This window comes from Schistocerca serialis, chromosome 8 (assembly GCF_023864345.2).
Source record: "Schistocerca serialis cubense isolate TAMUIC-IGC-003099 chromosome 8, iqSchSeri2.2, whole genome shotgun sequence".
NCBI lineage: Eukaryota > Metazoa > Arthropoda > Insecta > Orthoptera > Acrididae > Schistocerca > Schistocerca serialis.
The window spans coordinates 278,702,748-278,722,486 of NC_064645.1; the positions used below are offsets into that span (position 1 = coordinate 278,702,748).

Sequence of the window (19,739 nt, forward strand, 5' to 3'; positions counted from 1 at the left end):
AAATAACTTGATGTGTCCTTCCTACCAAAAAATCCTCAATCCAGTCACAGATCTCACTTGATATGCCATATGTTCATACTTTTGATGGATAGGGTAAGTGTAGATGTGGTACTGAGTCAAATACTTTTCTGAAATTGGGGAATACTGCATCTACCTGACTGCCTTAATCCTTGATTTTGAATAATTCGTGTGAGAAAAGTGTGAGTTTAGTTTCACATTACCTGTGGTTTCAGAATTCATGTTGATTGGCAAGGAGGTCACTCTTTTTGAGATCTCTCATTATGTTTCAGTTCAGAATATGTTCTATGGTTCTACAATAAAAGGATCTTGGATGATGGTTTTTTGGATAACTTCTGCTACCCTTCTTGTAGATAGATGTGACCTGTACCATCTTCCAAGTAATTGGAATCGATTTTTGTTCAAAGGATGTACAGCAGCTTAAAGTTAGAAAGGGGCTAATTCAGCCACACATTCAGTGTAGAATCTTATAGGAATCCATTTGGCCCTCTAGCTTTGTTCTGTTTTAATGATTTTAGCTGTGTCTCAACACCTCTGACACTGGCATCTATTTCACTCATCTTTTCATTGGTATGAGGATTAAACTGGAGCTATACACCTGGGCCTACTTTACAAAGGAACATTTAAAAACAGAGTTAAGCATTTTTGCTTTTGCTTTGCTACCCTCAATTTCAGTCCTTGCCTCATCTGCGAGTGACTGGACACTAACTTTGGTGTTACTAACAGCCTTTATATACACTAGAATTTATTGGGGTTTCATGAAAGATCATTTGACAAAATTCTATTATGATAATCACTGAAGGCTTCACACATTTCTCATTGCTTTTTATTTATTTATTTATTCTTTGCCCATGGACTCCAGCTGAAAATCCAGCTGAGAGTATTGGGTGTGTCATACAATAGCCTATTAACATCAAACTTGATTTCAATATATATATAAATGAAACAAATGATTAAACAGAAATAGTCCATAATCATACAAAGGTTTTACATGTTTCACATTATACGTACACACAAATCAAAAAAACATACAGAAATGATAATTTTTACAGGTACATTTCAGTAATGATATATTTAAACACCATCTTAGTATTCACTCAAACTGTATATACATTTCTCTGTGAGATATAGTTTCAAATGATTTTTAAAACATTTTAGATCTGTTTCTTTTTTAATGATTTTGGGGAGTTTATTAAAAAACCTTTTGCCTGCTTCTTCTGGGGCAGTCATAGACAGTTTTAGATTTCTGTACCTCTTGTACCGTGTTTGTGTATATCTTTATTTAGGAGGTGTTTATCACTTGACCTTACCACCATTATGCTTTGGTATATATACAGTGAATATACTGTCATAATATTATAGTGTACAAAAGCTTGCCTACAGGTCTGTCTTGGTGGTATTTTTGCAATGCATCTCACTGCCCTTTTCTGAATTGTGAATATTCTTTTTAGGTAGACAGCTTGTGCATTTCCCCATATATGAACTGAATAAGACAAATGTGGGAAGACAAGTCCATAATACATTGATCTGAGGACTTTATCATCCACAGTCTTAGCTGTTTTATGCATGATGAAGATCTGTTTGTTTATCTTTTTACACAGTGCATCTATGTGCTCCCCCCATGCCAAATGTTTGTCTATTATAGTTCCTAGAAAATTTGTGCTGGTTACTTCTTTAATAGTCTTTCCATTTATATTAACATTTATATTATAATTTTCACTATGCTTGGTCTGAAATACTACATTCATTGTTTTAGACTGATTCATAAACAGGTTGTTTTGTGTTAAATATTTATTTGCATTTCTAATAGTCAGGAGTGCTTCCTTCTCAAGCTCCTCCTTTCTGTCAGCTGTGCAAATGATTGTTGTGTCATCAGCATACATTATGAGTTTCTGATTTATATAGCTAGGGAAGTCATTTACGTAGAGTATAAATAGTATTGGCCCAAGCACAGACCCTTGCGGCACACCGTGTTTAACTGTTTGTAATTCTGATATGTAGTTTGTTATATTTCCCCCACTAGTTTGTCTGATTTCTGTGCATTGTTTCCTATTTGTAATGTATGATTTAAGTATGTCATAGCATTTTCCTCTAATTCCATACTGATATAATTTCATCATTAATTTTGAGTGGTTCACACAATCAAATGCCTTAGATAGGTCCATAAAAATCCCACAAGTCTTTTGTTGCCTGTCAAGTAAATTAAGAATGTGCTCAATTATATCTGTTGATGCTGTTTTTGTTGACTTCCCTTCTCTGAAACCATGTTGTGATGAATGCAGTATACTGTACTTTGTTATAAAACTTACAATTCTATTCTTTATTATCATTTCGTAGATTTTAGCAAATGTTGAGATCAATGATATTGGCCTGTAATTTCCTAATTCATCCCTGTTCCCTTTCTTAAATATTGGCTTCACTTTACTTACTTTCAGTGACTCTGGAAATACACCTTCTTCTATCGCAGCATTCAGCATGTGTGTCAATGGTTTTAATATACATTCTCTGCATTCCTTTATGAGATGTGATGTAACACCATCCAAGCCAGAAGAGTGTTTAATTTTAAGTTGTTTTATTAGGTTTGACACTTCTGCATCTGTTGTAGGTATGAAAACCATAGTATGATTTGTATGTGGGGGGTTTAACAATTTACTTACTGCATTTGTTTTATTTTGACTTATTAATTCGTCTGCTACAGTAATATAATATCTGTTAAAAGTATTGGCTACTTCTAGAGGGTTTGCGTTGCTTTTGAATTTCATTCAATATCTCTATCTACGACCATCTACTTTGTTTTACATCTATTTTGCAGTAGTCTCTGTTTATTTAGGAATTTATTTACAGTGACTGTACACCATGGTGGACCCTTGCCCATCATGAACTATTCTACTGAGTACATATCTGTCCAGTGCATGGTCAACTATTCTTAAAAACTTGAGGCATAATTTCCCTGTCATTGGCTGAAAGTTTCTAGTTCCTTACTGAGATGTGACACTGCTGCTGGTTTTCTGTGTGTTAGATCTTTCTCCTTGTTTCAGTTGGCTATTGTATTTTGATAATCATTGTTGCTATAATTTACTCCTGGTCACTTATACCAGTTTAGATGTGGACATCCTCAAAGAGGATTGGTCCATTAGTTGCTGTTGGATCTGATATATTTTCATCATGAATGGGTTTCCGTACCATCTGTTCTAGATAGTTTTCAGAGAAAGCATTTAATAATGTTTCACAAGATGTCTTGTCATGCCCACCTCTAAGAGGATTGTAATTATCCCATTTGATTGTTGGATGATTAAAATCTCCTCCAATTATTACGGCGTGGTTGTGAAACTTATGTACTAGTGAACTTAGGTTTTCTCTAAAGTTTTTGGTTACATTAGGAGGTGAGTTTTCTGGTGGTAGATGGAAGGACTCATCTACTCATCTGTTACTATAGGTTATCCATCTTGAGCTGACTACAATCTAATTAAAGTGAATCTATGTGATTCTTGAGTTTCTCCCGGCGTATTTGATAGTCAAAATATCTACGGGTGTGCTGCCGGTCTATAGTGTCCAACGGGCACAATATTTCGGCGATCATACATGTCGCCATCATCAGGTGAACTGACGGACTGAGCTCCTGTGAACGTGCCGGCACGGAGATCCGTACGCTATGGCTGCTCAGAGGGAACTGGGTTCGGTCGCGGCGGCGGCCGATTTAAAGCCACCGTAGATGTCGTTTGTTAAGTACCCTTGCCTTTCTAAAGAGATGTCGTTCCGAGAATGTTGTTCCAAATTTTGCTAAGGTTATGCATCACATCGATTCTGCAGCAGCTAAGAGAATCAAGAAACGAGCCAGCCTCGCATTGGTACGTGAGAGAGTGCAATTCACCCGCCGGAGCCTTGAGTTTATCTCACAGGAATTACTCAAACTACATTAGCAACTGGCTAGTAAGTTTACTTCTTGTTCCTGGGATTGGATTGATGGTGTCACCTGGGTGTCAGCTGATTCCGCCCATAAGAAGGCTACGGGACGTCAAACAGCTAAGTTCTCACGTCTCCTTGACAAACCATCTCTGCAGGTTCCGTGCAAGACTGTCATCAATTTGAGTGGCATGGTGTTGAGTGATGATGCAGTCTCGGTTTTGCAGAAAGGTCTCAACTTCGCTCCCACCCCCAAGTTCACTCCAGTCACAGAAATTGTTAGTGCTGTTGAACAGGTTGCAGCTCAACTTCCGCCAGAATCAGCCGAGGAAATACGTCGTGAAACTTGTCGTGCGTTGACGAAATACAAGCCGATGAAGTCAAATATCAACAGTAAAGAGAGGGCGGCCATTCGTGATCTGAGGGAGCGCTCTGAAATTGTTGTCTTACCGGCTGACAAAGGCAATGCTACAGTTGTTGTCTCCCATAAGGACTACACTGATAAGATGCAGAGCCTGCTAAATGACAATTCCTACCGGAAGATCAGCGTTGACCCTACAAAGAAGGTGGAGAACAAGACGAGGGCGCTTCTCAAGGACGCAGATTTACCGGAGGGTGACGCTAAGAAATTGTTGCCCCAAGGTCCGGTACCGCCTAGACTATATGGACTCCCGAAGGTTCACAAAGAGGGGATACCATTACGCCCCATTGTCAGCAACATCAGGGCACCTACATATTTGTTGGCCAAATACCTGACGGGAATATTAAGTCCCTATGTGGGTAAATGCCCTCATCACATCCATAATTCCGTGGATTTTGTTAAACGCCTTGACAGCTGCAGGTTGGATGAGTCAGATATCATGGTGAGTTTTGACGTCGTTTCCTTGTTTACGAGGGTACCCCTGCGAGAGTCACTAGAATTGATTAGTCAGAAGTTTGATGAGAAGACCACTGAACTTTTTAGGCATGTCTTGACTTCGACGTATTTTCTTTTTAATGGAGAATACTACGAACAAACGGAGGGAGTCGCCATGGGTAGCCCACTCTCACCGGTGGTAGCGAATTTGTACATGGAGAACTTCGAGGAGGAAGCCCTGTCGTCATCCGTATGGAAACCTACTTGCTTTTTCCGTTACGTGGACGACACGTTCGTCATCTGGCCACATGGTATGGATAAACTCCTTGACTTCCTTACACATCTAAACTCCATACACCCCAATATCAAATTCACTATGGAGACTTAAACGGAGGGTAAATTACCTTTCCTTGACGTCTTGGTCAAGAGAAGGGCAGACGGCACCCTAGGTCATGGGGTGTATCGGAAGACTACGCACACTGATCTGTATTTGCACGCAGACAGCTGCCACCACCCTTCACAGAGGAATGGGGTACTTAAAACTCTAGTACATAGGGCGCGCACTATCTCTGACGCAGAGAGTCTACCCCAGGAATTGGAACATCTGAGAACTGTATTTCGAAAAAATGGGTACTCAGAGTGGCAGATTCAACGTGCTCTCCGCCCAACCACTGCAGCACAACCTCTTGAGATGGATGAAGTCACGAGGGAGGAGGTAGGCACTGCATTTATTCCATACACAGGCGCACTCTCGGGGAAAATCGCTCGCATTCTGAAGAAACACCAGGTCGGAACTGTGTTTTGTCCTCCAAATAAAACTCGTGCACTGGTGGGGAGCGCCAAAGATGACCTCGGTTTGAGGAAGGCCGGCGTGTACCAGATTCCGTGTCAATGTGGCAGGTCATATATTGGTCAGACGATGCATACCGTCGAGGATCGATGCCGTGAACACCAGAGGCACACTCGCCTGATGTATCCGAGCAAGTCGGCGGTCGCTGAACATTGTTTGTCGGAAAATCACGCCATGGAATATGACCGCACGAGGATTCTGGTACAGACGTCGAGATACTGGGACAGCGTTGTTAGAGAGGCCATCGAAATTCGCACCAATGACGACCTCATAAACCGTGACTGTGGCTATAATCTTAGCAAGGCTTGGGAACCAGCGATCGGGTTAATCAAGAGTAAATCGAGCAAACGTATAGTTGTGACGACCACGGCGGACAGAGCCATCACTCCGACGTCATCTCAGACGCCGTCGCAATCCGTTCCACAGCGCGACCGTGGCGCGGGGCGCGGACGGCGGAGGGAGCGCGCCGTGGGCGGAGGGTATTTAAATCGGCCGCCGCCGCGACCGAACCCAGTTCCCTCTGAGCAGCCATAGCGTACGGATCTCCGTGCCGGCACGTTCACAGGAGCTCAGTCCGTCAGTTCACCTGATGATGGCGACATGTATGATCGCCGAAATATTGCGCCCGTTGGACACTATAGACCGGCAGCACACCCGTGGATATTTTGACTAAAGTGAATCTAGTTAAGGGGTGCCTGTTTAAGGACACTAGTTTGCTTTACTAGAATCAGAGGGAATGAAACTGTGCAGTAAACCTTGTTTGAGTGTAGGCAGTAGTGAACCGGAGTCACTGTTGTTTTCATCTCTCTGTTCAAACCAAATGGAATTTCCTACTTGGTGACTAAATTCCACATCCACAGGTAGGCATGTAGGCTGTGGTGGGTAATTGCATGGCCACCTCACGTGCCATGCCTGACAATTCTTGGTTTTTAGTTCTGGGGATGTAAGAAAGGTAGAATTCCACACTTGTGTGTTTGTGTGTGTTTGCAGACATGATAGTGGTGTGTGTGTGTGTGTGTGTGTGTGTGTGTGTGTGTGTGTGTGTGGGCATCCTGTAAATTATGTTTCTCACTTGCTTACATAGAAGTTGTCACTTACCGCCACCATCAGCGAAGATAACTCGCAACAAATGGAATAAAAATTCTCCAAGTAACTCTTACGATCATGTTTCATGTTTGCATTTTCTATGGCATTCACAGCAGAGCATTCAGAACATGACTGAATGCTCATTGGGTGTTGAAGAATGAGTGACATAGGCGCGTAGAATAAGCCTAAACTCACCTGCCATCATTTGTGACTCCAACTATAGTAGTATGTAAAATGTAGTGTGCTTCACTAAGGACTTTACAATTACTCTAAAGACTCACATACCTGTTGTGTAAAATGTGTGTGTGTGTGTGTGTGTGTGTGTGTGTGTGTGTGTGTGTGTGTGTGTGTGTGTGTGTGTGTGTGTGGGTGTGTGTGTGTGGGCACACACACACACACACACACACACACACACACACACACACACACACACATTTTTACAAAACAGGTATGTGAGTCTTTAGAGTAATTGTAAAGTCCTTAGTGAAGCACACTACATTTTACATACTACTATAGTTGGAGTCACAAATGATGGCAGGTGAGTTTAGGCTTATTCTACGCGCCTATGTCACTCATTCTTCAACACCCAATGAGCGTTCAGTCATGTTCTGAATGCTCTGCTGTGAATGCCATAGAAAATGCAAACATGAAACATGATCGTAAGAGTTACTTGGAGAATTTTTATTCCATTTGTTGCGAGTTATCTTCGCTGATGGTGGCGGTAAGTGACAACTTCTATGTAAGCAAGTGAGAAACATAATTTACAGGATGCACGCTTTGTTCAGGTGTAAAACACAAATATACATTTACTGCAACTGTTGCTTGAAATTGGCAATAATGCAGGCCCTGTTGGTGCCTTGATTTGCGCGGACCTCAATCATTTGTTAATTGTACTATAGTAGTGTGCTGTTAACTGTCTTAGTGACTGGATAATTTCATTTTTTTAAAAGTAATGCAGAATAATGTAAGTATTTGCTTCTTAAAGGCATTTATATATTGTTTATTTGCAGTCTCAAATACTTTATTAATAAATTAATTATGTATCAGCTTATTTCAGGCATCCTGCTGCGATACATTTACACTTCAGCAAGGAACAGTGTTTTAGTTGGAGATCCAGGTGGTAAAGCTTATGGATGGATATTTGGCAGAGGAGATTGCCGTTTTGCCCTAGGGTCAAGTTTACTGGATATTGATAAGGTGAAAAATACATACAACTCTTTCTAATTATTAGATGACTTAACGTAGAAATAGTAAGTACACTATTTACACTCTTTATTCACACTGAAGTTACGTAAAATGGACTTAGATTAGATGCACACGTCAAAAATGGATCACTCTTTGAAGAGAAATCAGAGTCCAAATGATAAACAGAGTATATTATGTTTTGGAAAAAACAGTTTACCTTCCTCAATTATTGAAGAGATAGTGGAAGACTGAAGGTAATCCCTCCTGTATAGTTGAGGCAATGAGTTATCAACAGGCTTCCAGTATGAGAGTTTCACTCTGCAGCGAAGTGTGCGCTGATATGAAACTTCCTGGCAGATTAAAACTGTGTGCCGGACCGAGACTCGAACTCAGGACCTTTTATTTTCGCGGGCAAGTGCTCTGCCAACTGAGCTACCCAAGCATGACTCACGCCCCGTCCTCACAACTTTACTTCTGCCAGTACCTTGTCTCCTACATTCCAAACTTTACAGAAGCTCTCCTGCGCACCTTACAGAACTAGCACTCCTGAAAGAAAGGATATTGCGGAGACATGGCTTAGCCACAGCCTGGGGGATGTTTCCAGAATGAGATTTTCACTCTGCAGAGGAGTGTGCACTGATATGAAACTTCCTGGCAGATTAAAACTGTGTGCCGGACCGATACTCGAACTCGGGACCTTTACCTTTCGCAGGCAAGTGCTCTGCCAACTGAGCTTCTGTAAAGTTAGGAAGGTAGGAGACATGGTACTGGCAGAAGTAAAGTTGTGAGGATAGGGCGTGAGTCATGCTTGGGTAGCTCAGTTGGCAGAGCACTTGCCTGCGAAAGGCAAAGGTCCCGAGTTCGAGTCTCGGTCCGGCACACAGTTTTAATCTGCCAGGAAGTTTCATATCAGCGCACACTCTGCTGCAGAGTGAAAATCTCATTCTGGAAACATCCCCCAGGCTGTGGCTAAGCCATGTCTCCGCAATATCCTTTCTTTCAGGTGTGCTTGTTCTGCAAGGTTCGCAGGAGAGCTTCTGTAAAGTTTGGAAGGTAGGAGACGTAGTAGACGAGGTACTGGCAGAATTAACAGGTGGTTTTTAGTATGTTGCCTTGTGCCTGGAGTTTTGTTGAGTTATTTTCATCTTGCTTTCGGATGAAATCGGTCAACTCAGGTGTTTGGTGGCCTAGTTATGGATGGTGTGAAAGTGTACAGCCACCTCTACTGATGATAGAGAGCCATGATTAAAGTTATAAATTGCCTGAACTCTGGTTGAACTTGTTAGCTCTGAAGTAGAATACTGTATGGGAATTCAGTAACATTTTCAGTTTTGTGAGGACGGGGCGTGAGTCGTGTTTGGGTAGCTCAGTTGGCAGAGCACTTGCCCGCAAAAGGCAAAGGTCCCAAGTTCGAGTCTCGGTCCGGCACACAGTTTTAATCTGCCAGGAAGTTTCATATCAACAGGCTTGTGAACAAAACTGAAAATGTTACTGAATTCCCATACAGTGTTCTACTTCAGAGCTAACAAGTTCAACCAGAGTTCAGGCAATTTATAACTTTAATCATGGCTCTCTATCATCAGTAGAGGTGGCTGTACACTTTCACACCATCCATAACTTGGCCACCAACCACCTGAGTTGACCGATTTCATCTGAAAGCAAGATGAAAATAACTCAACAAAACTCCAGGCACAAGGCAACATACTAAAAACCACCTGTTCTGTACTGCACGCTTATTTAAAGGTTCATCCTGACCACTATTCATAATTCTCACACAATTTCATACAAAAACTTATGATAAAACACGTAGAAAACCTTTGCAGTCAGTTTGAAACCTTTTAAAAAATCACATATGTATATTTCAACAATTTTAAACAAATCTCAGACACATAAATTGCCACATCCAGCCCTCGAGTCAGAACACTAACTAGACCTATTTTATAAATCAGCTACAATTGAATATACAGAGTTATTGGAATATTTAAGATGGAAACTCATGCTGATAAAATCAATTGTGTATCTTTGGAGCATTCCACAGTTATGCTCTATTTACATAAATTAAATTGTTTATAACATTTTTATTGCTTTAATTGGAAAAGTAATGTGTTCATTATGTTGCAGGTATTATCCACTTTCATCTGTGGTATCACAAGTGTGACTTTCGTAAGGGTTCAGTTATTACAATTTATAATAAACTCTTTAACTATTAGTGCTTCAAACGTGGATTTACATTCAAAGAGCTCACCATATTACCACAATTCCAATGCTGTCATTAGTTCTTCTCCAGCATGTTTGTAATGCATTTTATGCATTTTCATTAAAATCGTATTAGTGATGATATTCCAAGTCAAAGGTCCCACCATCTTCGCTCATCTGTGATTGTGCCACTGGAACACACATCTATTTCTGTCTGGGAAAACCCCAACGACCACTGGGTTGTGTGATTTGCTAGCTGCCTTTACCTGCACTCAGCTCACCTGTCACACTCCATCTGACAGCTGGACACCACAAGAAACATACACACTGTCTCGCAGCTGACCTATCAGATTCAGTCCACCCTGTGGCAATTGAACCAGCTGCTGAGATGATGGGCTGGTGACAGAAGCAAAGAGCCTGATACGCAAAGCAAGGGAAGCTGGCCACTCTGAGGGAGGGCAACATGGGCATGGGATAGTAATGTGGCACTGGTGAGTTTGTTCTGGTGCAGGCAGGCAAATTTACAGTGAAGTGGAGGAATGGCTGGGAGGGTGAAGTATAAAATGTAGGATGAGAGAGACTTCAGAAAGAAGTGTGTGAGTCTAGACTAATGGAGTGAAGTGTGAGGCATCGGTCATGAATGGGATGATATGGGACAGGTGCTACTAGAGATTGTAGCCAAGAGAACTGCATTAGCAAGGGATGTGCTATAAGGACTTAATTCAGAGAAGCTAGTATTGGGGAAGAAGGAGGGGAGAGAGGGGAGATTCAGATACCCTTGATTGTAAAACACCCACTGAAGGAGAGTATGTTGTGCTCTACAGCATGTTCTGCCAATGGGCAGTCTGGCCACATTTGCTGGTGGCAGTTCATTCGGGTGGACAGGTGACTGCTATTTATGTCCACAGAAAAAGCTGTGCAGAAGTTGGTATATGACATAACTGCTTTCATGTGTGTTCCTGCCACCGAAATGGCAGTATAAGCCTTTGAAGGGACTGGAATAAAATTTGCTGGGCAACTAGATAGGACAGGTCTTGCTGCTGTGTCTTCGGCAGGAATACAAGCCATCTGACAAAGGGAGCCTGGAGTGGATGTGTTGCAAGGATCAACCAGTATATTTCATGTATTAAGTAGGAGGATTGGTGAAAAGGTTTTTCTCGTTTCAGCGCACAATGGAAGGTGACTGAAGAGCTGGAAGAATATGTGGTCAGGTTTTTCCAGTCCAAGGTGGTATTAGGTAATGAGGGAGGTGCTCCTTTGCAGTTGCTTTATGGGCTGATTGGAGGTCTAGGAGATTGATAGATTGTGAGCCACCAGAGAGGTGGATCTGAATGTCCAGGAAAAGAACCTGTTGAAACATATGGTAGAGAAGTGCAGTGGCTGTGTCTTGGCTGTGTCCATATCTTGAAGACATAATTCATGACCAAGTGTTTTAGAAACCAAGGTGGGCACTTATAATGAAGAAGGGGATGAATTAGTGGAAGAACTTCTACTCATATCCATAGACTCATCTGAGAACCTCCCCCCCCCCCCAAAAAAAAAAATCAATCCCTCACTTTACTCCTAATTCCTCCTTCACGCCAGCCTTCTATGCACTCCCCAAAATCCATAAACCTAACCTGGATGCATCATTGTAACTGTGCTACTGCAAGAAGAATCTCAGTTCATGCTGATCAATGGCTCCAACCCACTGGCCATAGCTTAATTCCCTATATCAAGAATTCAAATCACTTCCTTCATTGTTTTCCAACCATCCCCACATCATTGCCACCTGAATCCTTGATTGAAACCATCTGACTTGCTGCCATTAAGCACTACCTCTCCCAGCATTTTGCTAGTTCCAAACCCACAAATCCAGTCCTTTTATAACTGACCAACTATTTCCTAGCTGGCTACTGCTTCTCCTTAGGGGGGATGTATACAAACAAATCTGTGGCACGCCAATGGGCACATGCATGGCTCTGCCATATGCCAACCTGTTTCTGTGCCATGTATAGGAAACCTTCTTACCCACTCAAGACTCAAAGACCACTTTTTATTTCAGTTTCATTGATGATATCTTCATGGTCTGGACTCATTCTATAGCCTAAACACCTCTCCTAAAAGGAGACGCATATTTGGGACACATTAAAAATTTTTGATTTTGTAAAAAGTATGTTAATTAAATGTAATAAATGCAAAATATCTTTTTAATTTGATACAAAAAATAGATTAATTTATATTTTATTAGCACCAAGATGAAGGAGTGTTAGGGAAATACTGTGTTTATCAGTACTATGAATTTTCTTCAGCATGTCCGTATTCTTCAACAGCACATGAAAAAAGTCAACACAAGTTTTATTATAATTCGTATAGTATTGTAACATAGTGTAATACTACCTAGCACACTATACAGTGAGATATAATTTCTTATTTCATGCTTACAGATGATGGTAGAGACCTGTTTTGCGCTTTGTGCACAACACTGTAAGTGGACAATATTTGCTAACAGTAGAATCTCTTTGTCAAACAGTTTCACCAACTTAAATAAACTAATAATAAAACATACTGATACATGCAGACAAAATGTAATTCATGATTAATTATCCTGAAAATCTGGAAGAAATAAGTATCATAAATTACCTTTGGAAATATTCAGGACAGAGCTATAAAAGTCATGACTGTCAAAAACAGAATGGATGGTCGCCTTACTCTCCTATCCATTTCACCTGAGATCAGTGCGTCACCTGCCTTCACCTACATGTATGTTAACTTCCATTTTTCCGATGACTCTGTAAAAACCTCTGTCCATACGAAGCCCACTAACCATTAGCAGTGTCTCCACTTCAATCGCTGCCATCCCATCCATACCAAAATGCCTCTCCCATACCATCTGGATGATGCTGGAAGACACATCTTTAGCATCTAACCGAATGTCTTAACACAGGCATTACTATCCAAACCATTTCATGTAAACACTCAGTCATAATTCTCCAACGAGACCCCAAAACAACTGCAGAGGACTACCCCCTTCATTACCGCAGACTGAAAAAACTTAACCACATCTTACAACATGGATTCGATTACCAATTACCCTGAAATAAGGTATATCCTTCACACTACACACCACATCTCCTAAAGGCCAACAAGGCTTTAGTTCAAAATAGACAAAACACACACACACACACACACACACACCTCCACTTTGACAGCTGCCACCCATTCCATACCAAGAAGTCCCTTCCATATGGCCTAGCCACCTGTGGCCGTTGTGACAAGCAGTCCTTCTTGAAATATACTGAGGATCTCACTGAGGCCTTCACTGACCGTAATTACCCTCTCAACTTTGTGCAAAAACAGATCCCACATGCCTTATCTTTTCAGTCACCCAGAAGTCCCACCGTCTGAACCCAGAGGAGCATTTCCCTCATGTCTCAGTACCACACAGGACTGGAGCTACTGAATTACATTCTTCATCAGGGTTTCAACTGCCTCTGGTCATGCCCGAAATGGGAAACATCCCTCCTGCTGCGGTCTTCTCCACCAGACATCACGGTGCCTAGAGTATCAGCAACCAAACTGACAGCCTGCAGCCGCAGTTGCCCACCTTGCAGGCACACCGAAGCACTACACAACCAACAGTAACAAACATCACCTATCCCATCAAAGGCAGCCCTACCTGTGAAACCAGTCATGTGATTTATAAGCTAAGCTGCAATCACTGTGATGCTTTCTACATGGCAATGTCTGTCCACAAGAATGCCCACTGACAAACTGTGGCCAAGAAACAGCTGGACCAACCCATTTGTCAGCACACTGCCCAACATGATGTTTTTCATTTCTGTGACTGCCTCACAGCCTGTGCCATCTGGATCCTTGGCACTAACACCAGCTTTTCTGAATTGTGTGGCTGGGAACTCTCCCTGCAATATATCCTAATGTTGCTGTAACCCTCCTGGCCTCAACCTGCATTAGTCATTGTCCTCACCCATCTAGCCCCTTCTCTGTTCCCAATCCAACACTACACAGCCCTCTATTCCACCAACACACCCTCAATCTTTTTACTTCTCTTCCTTTCCACTACCCACCCCCTTCCCTCCTCTTTGTCCTCTGTCTAATCTCCCGACTTCACTTAGCTGCCCTACCCTCTCTCTATTTTGTTCCTGTACATTCCCACAAGAAACACTTTACTGTCCCCACCCTTACTCTGCTATCCCTCCCCCTCTCCTCCCAGCCTCATTCTTACCTCCACCATCCAGTAGCTTCTCCCATCATGTGCTGCTCCTCACAGTCTGGCTTGAGCTGCCAGAGACTGTGGTCATGCGTGTGTGAGATGCGTTTTGTGTGTGTGTGTGTGTGTGTGTGTTGTCTATTTTTGGCAAAGGCCTTGTTGGTTGAAAGTTTATTGTGTCACAGTCTTTTTGTTGTGCCTATATGCGAGTCAGCATCTCCACTATATGCTGAGTGGCAACTATTCTTTTCATGATATTGTTACAGTGAATCCTGATTTTCCATTTTCTCAAAAACACACGTATTACATTGTTTCAAACAAACAGAAATGAATTCTTTTGTCCATGGTTACTGAAAGATAAGTGTTCCACAACTTTCTTTCTCTAATATAGTTACAAATAGTTTATTGTAGTCCAATGGCAGTTAATTATTACTGTGGTTTCTAGCAACAGCTTCACTTTGTTAATTCATATTGAGACTCGTTGCTTGTCCCTGAAAGTTTTCCTTTGTTGTGCAATAAGTGGAACATGAAGGACAAATGATTGCAATCTTTTACTTTGTACATTACAGATGTTTAAATTTTTCTTTAAAAATGCATTGAATATTCTGTTGAATGTTTTACTTTGCCTCAAATCATAATCCAATTTCTTGATGCATATGTACTAAGAAGTTGTTATTGTAGTTCAATTGTCAGGAAGTTTGACTCAGTAATTATACCAGCACTGTTCCAGGTAATTGAGTATCTTCCGTTAAACTGTTATTATGCTACTTTCCATGTGTGTGTATGTGACCTGCCCTTATGTTTTAACCTTCCACAATCAGTCCCTCTCTTCCATAAGGAAGAAACCACTAATTCCAAAAAGCTAGGAAGGTGTCACTTCTAATTCTGTATATATGTGTCAGCAGTAATGCACATTTCATCTCAAGGTCAGTACTGGCAGGAAATTCTGCCTCATAATTTATTAATAAGTGTATGTAGTATTCTGTAACATGTTAATATGGAAAAAGTGAGAAAATATGACTCTTTTCTTGAAAGACAAAATTTTTGCTTTTGGCCTCAAAAAATTACTTGATTGTGTCTCCTGCTCAAGGAATGACAATAAGTTTCTTTTCGAATTTCCATTTTCAAGTGACAAAATTCTGTTATGAGATGTGGTATTTATTTAAAAAAAATTTTATAATATAGTTTGAGAAGAATTTCATCAAAACAGAAGACTTTGAGGTACTCCATACAACAAATTGGTGAGAATCAAATCAATTGTGTAACCATTTCCTACCATCTACATGAAACAATCCAAGACATTCAAGTCTGCAGAGAGGTAAACATCAACTTTGATCACTATTTAAGTAGAATGAAATTGAAATTTACCCCAAAGAAAACACAAAAGGAAGACACATACCATAAAAAATTCAGCAGAAGCAAACTTGAGGAAACCAACATTCAAGAAGAATGAAAAAAAAGAAAAAAAAAAACCATCTGGGAAAAATCTCAAACCAAAATAATACATCGAAGGACAAAGAAGTAACCCAAATTTAAACTCCAGACACCCCTGATGAGATTAAAAATGTGAAAAAAATGCTGGAGGAACTCCATGAAACTTTTCTTAAGTATAACCGTAATAGGACACCATAAAATAAACAACACTTCTGTGAGACCAGAAAACAAGTGAAAAAAGCATTAGACAAACCAAGAGGAAATATGTGAAGGAACAACTGGGCTCCATCAATGAAAATGTTTGTAAATATGACATGATTAATTTCTATAGAACTTTTTCAGCAATAAACTGAGGATATTCCCCTCAAAATTTCTTTCAGAAAATCAGATGGAAAATCAATCTTGGCCAATCATGAAAATGGTTGGAAACTGGCATGATATTTTTCTCAACAACAACCCAGAACTACCCTCAATATTCTCTAAGGAAATCACTACTTTCACCCACACTGAATCCCTACCACCCGCACAAGAACAGATTCATGGGCATATCCTCAAACTCAGAAATAACGGAGCTTTGAGAGAAGATGGTATCACTCCAGAACTGTTGAAAAATCTTGGACCAAATTCCCTCAGAGAACTCATGCAAATCATGGCTGACAGTTGGCAGACAGAAAAATATCCTAAAGACTGGAAATGCACCTTAATTTGCCCACTGTACAAAAGAGGCAGTGAAATGGATTTAAATAACAATCAAGGGATCTCCCTTCTGCAAGTTACATACAAAATTCTGTCAGAAGCAACTCAACCACAAAACTGATAAATATCAAGCATATTTCTGTGCCAGTCAAAATTGTATAGACGAAACATTCAATTTAAAAACAACATTAAAATACAAAGTGCTCAGGAACAGCCAAATCATATGCTCTTTTCTGGACTTCAAAAAGGTGTGTGAGTCAGTCAGTTGGCAAACTCACTCTGTTAACCTGGAAGAATAAGTATTCAATCCAAAAACCCTAAATCCCATCAAACAAACACTTACCAACACAACCTCCAAACTAAAGCTCATGGGTGAGGTGTCCGAACCATTTGTGATCAGCAGGGCAACAGTCTGTCTCTTATCCTCTTTAATCTGGTTTTTGACAAATTCATTTCAGAGTGGGAAAAAAACTAAAAAGCCAGGCTTATTTGAAATCCATACAACTTGGAAGGCCTAAAAATGACATCCAAATTTATTGCCTAGATTTTGCATATAATCTGATAATACTGACAGATGATGAGATGACAGCAATTAAACAAACTTAAAAAATAAAAATAAAAAATAAAAACGGTACACCTAATGAAAAACTGCCCACAAAATATGAACAAATCAAGGGAGTTCTTAGGTGAAACCCTTGAACCTACAGGAGCAGAGAAAATGGCACAGAAAATTCAGATGCAAAAGCAGAGGACAGCATACAGTAAAATCTTCAACATCTACAACAAAAAATGTACCTCAACACACACTAAAATCAGGCACAATAATGGAGTTGTCAATGATGAAGCCTTGTACAGAAGTGAAAACAGAAAAGTTGATCTTGAAGATATCCAAAAGAAGAACACAAAACTCTGAGAAAGATACTTGGCCCCAAAAGAACAGAACATGGACACAGACTATAATCCTAAAAAACAACTGAAGAACTGTTGAATCTTGTGGAAGTCATAAGAAAAGAAGATTTAAATTTTATGGACATATCTACAGACTCACAATGATAAGACACACTCATAAAATTGTAACGTGCATAGAACAACTCAGAACCATACCCTAGATACGAAAGGTCAAAATGTATTTATAACAGGCTCAAATATGTGCATCAGAAATTTTCAACAAACAATCATACAGACAAAGAATTAGCAAATGGGAAGCACTGCCAGAGAATGAAGTCACCGTCAAATCAGGGACAAAATGGACTCAAGAAATAAAAAGAATCCTCAGAGAAAAAGTGAGACCTGATTGGGAACTACAAAGACTGGAACACAAGAATTTTGCATAAGCCAATAGTGTGCTATTGCACCTAATAATATTAACAACAATGTATGAAAAGACAGATTGTCACTTATCATGAAGAAGACACATCAAGTTGCAGACAGACACAATTAAAAGACACTTGCATAAAGCCTTCGGTCACAGCCTTCATCAGTAAAAGACAGACACACACACACACACACACACACACACACACACACACACACACACACACAAGATTACCTCATGCATACATGACCTCCAACTCTAGCAACTTGGGCTGGAATGCAGCTATTACGTTGGATGCAAGCAGCTATCTGGAGGGGGTGGGGATGGAGGAGGGATAGTAGTGTACAGAGAGAGACGAACATTGTCTGTTGGTGTGTGCAGGGACTAGACTGCAAATGGGCACAGTGTCAGGAGGATGTGGGCCAGGGAGGTGGTGAAAAAGATGAGCAAAAAAGGAGTGGAGCAGGGAAAGATGGGTGGATGTGTAGACAGAGGTCTGCAAATAAACAGGGTGGCAGATGAGAATGAGGAGAATATGATAGGATAGATAGGGTGCTGTAGTCTTACCCTCCCACACATCACTCTTAAAATTCTCTGTCTTCACACAAATTTTGAAACCTATGAGAGGTGTAGGATATACAAAAGAATAACTTTTTACTTATCTTCATTATCTCATTGTCATTATTGATGGCTCAAAGTCTTATCTAGGGGTACATTCTTGCAGCTGAAATTTCGATTTTGTAGATTCTTGATGACTAAATAACTGATGAAGATTTGCCTGTATTATTCTTGAATTTTATTCTTTGTCACATTTTTCAACATCACACCATTTTTACGTTTTCTGCATTCAAGAAAAAACAATAATTTCATTGTTGGTTACAAACTTAGAGGAGTCTATTTCCATCAGAGACATGCCCACCACAACTTACCTTCTGTAGTACTCACATTATTCCAAAGAGTTTACAAAGCAAAGGAGTTTACCAATTTTCTTTACCAAAGAAGAATCTTTGCTAAAATATACCATTATTTTTCCTCCCCCTATGAACCACGGATCTTGGCGTTGGTGGGGAGGCTTGTGTGCCTCAACGATACAGATAGCAGTACCGTAGGTGCAACCACAACGGAGGGGTATCTGTTGAGAGGCCAGACAAACGTGTGGTTCCTGAAGAGGGGCAGCAGCCTTTTCAGTAGTTGCAGGGGCAACAGTCTGGATGATTGACTGATCTGGCCTTGTGACACTAACCAAAATAGCCTTGCTGTTCTGGTACTGCGAACGGCTGAAAGCAAGGGGAAACTACAGCCATAATTTATCCCGAGGGCATGCAGCTTTACTGTATGATTAAATGATAATGGCGTCCTCTTGGGTAAAATATTCCGGAGGTAAAATAGTCCACCATTCGGATCTCCGGGCGGGGACTACTCAGGAGGACGTTGTTATCAGGAGACAGAAAACTGGCGTTTTACGGATCAGAGCGTGGAATGTCAGATCCCTTAATCGAGCAGGTAGGTTAGAAAATTTAAAAAGGGAAATGGATAAGTTAAAGTTAGATATAGTGGGAATTAGTGAAGTTCGGTGGCAGGAGAAACAAGACTTTTGGTCAGGTGAACACAGGGTTATAAATACAAAATCAAATAGGGGTAATGCAAGAGTAGGTTTGATAATGAATTAAAAAATAGGAGTACGGGTAAGGTACTACAAACAGCATAGTGAACGCATTATTGTGGCCAAGATAGACATGAAGCCCACGCCTACTACAGTAGTATAAGTTTATATGCCAACTAGCTCTGCAGATGACGAAGAAATTGATGAAATGTATGATGAGATAAAAGAAATTATTCAGGTAGTGAAGGGAGACGAAAATTTAATAGTCATGGGTGACTGGAATTCGTCAGTAGGAAAAGGGAGAGAAGGAAACATAGTAGGTGAATATGGATTGGGGGGAAGAAATGAAAGAGGAAGCCGTCTGGTAGAATTTTGCACAGAGCATAA

The 19,739-nt window shown here is 40.7% G+C and overlaps 1 protein-coding gene across 1 annotated transcript in view; it reads left to right on the plus strand.

Annotated features, from left to right (window-relative positions):
• Positions 1 to 19,739, plus strand: part of LOC126416971 (photoreceptor outer segment membrane glycoprotein 2-like) — a 51,076-nt gene that overhangs the window by 22,767 nt on the left and 8,570 nt on the right. The window contains exon 3 of the mRNA XM_050084853.1: positions 7,761 to 7,910. Coding sequence (XP_049940810.1) covers positions 7,761 to 7,910 — 150 coding nt within the window. The remainder of the gene's footprint in view (positions 1 to 7,760; positions 7,911 to 19,739) is intronic.